The 3,653-nt window shown below is 34.2% G+C and overlaps 1 protein-coding gene across 1 annotated transcript in view; it reads right to left on the bottom strand.

The window, feature by feature from the left end:
- Nucleotides 1–1,620: 1,620 nt before the first annotated feature.
- Nucleotides 1,621–3,653, bottom strand: part of LOAG_16420 (hypothetical protein) — a 3,934-nt gene continuing 1,901 nt past the window's right edge. The window contains exons 5-7 of the mRNA XM_020449073.1: nt 2,844–3,006; nt 2,394–2,513; nt 1,621–2,030 (exon numbers count right to left, since the gene is read on the bottom strand). Coding sequence (XP_020307442.1) covers nt 1,934–2,030; nt 2,394–2,513; nt 2,844–3,006 — 380 coding nt within the window. The 3' untranslated portion in view covers nt 1,621–1,933. The remainder of the gene's footprint in view (nt 2,031–2,393; nt 2,514–2,843; nt 3,007–3,653) is intronic.

Genomic DNA, 3,653 nt, shown 5'->3' on the forward strand with positions numbered 1-3,653 from the left:
AAGATATCCAACTTTCTTTCCAATAGTCCTCTTATGCTGTTAATAGGAAGCGAAAGGTACCTAGTCAACTAGGAAGGGAGGTAAATTTACTTAATTTAATGTGTCTTTTTTTATCATACCTCGACGAAAAATCGGTTTTCTGACAGTAACAGTAGTCGTTGAATGTTGTGGAAAGGATGGTTCTGGAACACGAGGGCCGATAGTTTTTGGTTCACTGCTTAGTTCTACAGTGGAGCAGAGATAGGTCCCAACAGGTGAATTCTTCGGTTTGTTTTTAGCTTCTACTACTTTGGGGGAAAGATCTCCATTTTTTAGAAAATGAATAAACTGTGCAGTGCATCTTTCGCTTCTCACTGAGTATCTTTTGGTGAGCAAAATACGGGCCGAATATTCAAAAAGTTTTTATATTCGTGATACGTAAAGTCCAGTCTTAATTATTAACTGGAATTGTTTAAAGGTTTATTAAATACGGTTGGTTATCAGTGTATGTTCTTGCTGTTTATCAGTATACGTTCTTGCTGTGACACAATTTAGTACTTTCTTGCTATAAATAACTTCCTTAGCGTCATTATAATCTGTAGATAGCGAAAGTAGCCTCTTCATATTATGGTCATCCCAACGGTTCTTCTTGTACTTTAAAGTTTGAAATTAAAAAGATATCATTGGATTTTACTGTAGTAATAAAGTAACTGCCAAATGTTTCATACGCTGCACATATAGTGTTATTCCAGTTTAAGTGTGCCACTGGAACTGCCGTTTCATCTTTTACCGCAAGTCCAACTCAAACTACATTTCTACAGGGCCAAACCTGGCTTCCCTGACACTTTGGATGTAGGGTCAGGTTACTTGTATCTTAACCTTATTATTTGAGCAGGAGTATATTAGTTTTGTTGAGGTTGAAACGAATGCATCCGTTGGTGTGCATAATCATCAGAAGGTAGTGTGGAGGATAATCGAGATATCGAGATGATAGGAGTATACTACAAACTGCCCAACATACTTTCATGATCAGTTCATCTTATTTAGTTTTCCAAACTTCCTTGCAGCTAAAGTCTTGAAGTATTACAATCCTTGATGAATAACAAAATATGAAGTCAGAAATGGTTTCTTTCATGTAAAAAATACTACGGCATGTAAGCGTCACACAGAGAGTCCTGATAGTTTGGGTGAATACTAATCATAGAAATAACAACTGTAAATGAAGGTACATGAGGAAATTCGAAAATTTCCCGAGATCTAATTTGCATATCTCGACGTTTTCATTCGGATAAAAAAAGTTAAGACTCATAAAAGTTGACAAATCCAAAATTTCCGACAAAACCATTTCCGAAGCGTGATTTCATCAAGCAAGCTATAGTATTAGACGCCAAAGTCCGTAAATTTCTAATCATGCTAAAATGAAGGGAAAAACAAAATCCGAAATAAATTCGTCCTAGTAATCGAACTAAAATTCTGAATCAACAATGATCTTAAACATAGGAACATCGAGTTAAGATCAATTTTAAGCTACCTAGCTGTGACTGAAGAAAGCTAATTAAGCTCTCGATGTTGTGAAATATCAAAACATCCATAACAACCAAATTTGTATGTAGCATTCCTATGGAACCTTTTAATTCTGTAAGCTCCAACCTGATTATTGTCCTTATTATTGCCGTCCATTCCAAACCCTGTGTGTTTGATTCTAAATTAATGAATGACATGAATTACATTTGACCATTGTGGGGACATATATATCTCGAAATTAAATGAAGCTCGTTTCTGCATAACAAAACAATTGAATTCATATAGAAAACCTGGAAAATATAAACAACAAGTGATAGGAGATAGGAGGTATAAGCAGGGAAAAAAAAAGATCACATAGATGTAAACAGTAAGGAACTATCTATAAATGGTTTACTTACAGTGTTCAACCTTACAACAAAAGCACTACATATCAACCTAGAGCACTTGGCCCGAATTTATACACTAATTTCTTCGGATAGAGTCCTGTTTTCGGTACCGGTACCAATATCCGCTTTTCATAGTATGTCCTGGAAGCAAAACATAATTGGATATCTTACTTTACTGAAAAATTAAAGTTAAGATTTCCTTGTAGACTTACAAATTTCATCTATATTTGACTAGATCAATTCAACAATTGTAGCCCAGAATTTGAAATACAATGGTTTGTCATTTTTGTTATCACTTAAGCATGAAGTTACTGTGAAGAAGCCCCAATACTTTTTATAAATTGACAAGTTGAAATAAGACTTTCACAATTTCATGATTTTTATTGAGTGTTTCAAAATACGTTAAAGTGATTCTGATGCTTCTACTCCTACACTTTTCGCATTCTTTTTCATTACTTTATTTGGTAAATATTTGAGTGTTTCAAATTGCAGCAAGAATTTAACCTCATAGCTCGGCTGAGTTTTTCGTAGGTCATTTTTTGATTGTTTTTCCGTTCACCCCAAAGCTGTGCCAGTTTTTCTGACTCAACGATTCGGAAAACACCCTCTGCTGGATCCTCCCATCTGGAAATCAGTCAAAATTCAATTGTTGCATAAATTACACCATATTTTTGATTACTGATTTTGCTGTTGGACACATATCCATATTGAAAGATTCTATTACATTTTCTCCTTCACCGCTATAAATTCTGTCTCTTTCACTTAATCTTAACTTTATTTACACAAATTCCCGCTCCTCGCCATCAGCTTATGTTTTAAATCTCAGTGTTCTCGGCTATCACGTATACGTGTGATAACTTATCACATACATGTGTGGCAACGTTATCATATGTATATGTATGATAATATTGCCATAAAATTAATGAGAATGAAAAAAAGCTACAGAAAGCTTACCGTACAACACTTGGACAAGTAGTGGGATCTTTCAAAGCATCACGTATAAATTCCCATAATTTGTTCCCTTTGGTGTGTTGTGAGTGCTTCCTTGGCCTTCCATCCTTATTTTTCCGCACTTTGCAATATGTGGGTCGTAACATGAAGGTTTCATCAGATCCAACTGAAAATTCTATTTAATATCGAGGAATGTAAAATGTTATTACACATTGTTAAATAGGAATTTTCCTTTTTCTTTTCATGCCAATTCCAACGTTTGCTCTATGAACGTTTCAATATTGCCATACCAAAAAAAAAAAGAAAAAAAACGGAATCGTTCTTCCTGGATATCATCTTGGAAATTTATCTGAGTATTCGAATAACGTTTGTTTATACATTTATCACTCATTCGTTAGGCTAAACTAAATGTTATGAATTGAAAATATATCCTAGCTTACTAATCAAATTCCATTGCTGTTCAAAGACTTATCTTTCCCACTATCGTTTTTCATGCTCGCTATTAAAAAAAAAAAAAAGAATAATCAACTATTAACCCAGAAACCGAAATTGATAATCCAGGCTTCACCAGAAAATTTTTCATACTATTATACTGAGTATGAAAGGTATGACACTGCAGAATAACCATTGTTCTTTATGTAAAAATTGAAAGCTTGTGGTAACTAATTACTCAATATTTCCAGGGGGGGGGGGGAAATATTACTCAATATTTCCAATGAACACCCATAACGCACAGACATAACAATTCAACATGTGTAAATTGGAAATATTAACTAACCAGGTGAATTGAAGTTGAAGGTACCAACGATATCA

Source organism: Loa loa, assembly GCF_000183805.2.
Source record: "Loa loa unplaced genomic scaffold supercont3.3, whole genome shotgun sequence".
In the NCBI taxonomy this organism is placed as follows: domain Eukaryota; kingdom Metazoa; phylum Nematoda; class Chromadorea; order Rhabditida; family Onchocercidae; genus Loa; species Loa loa.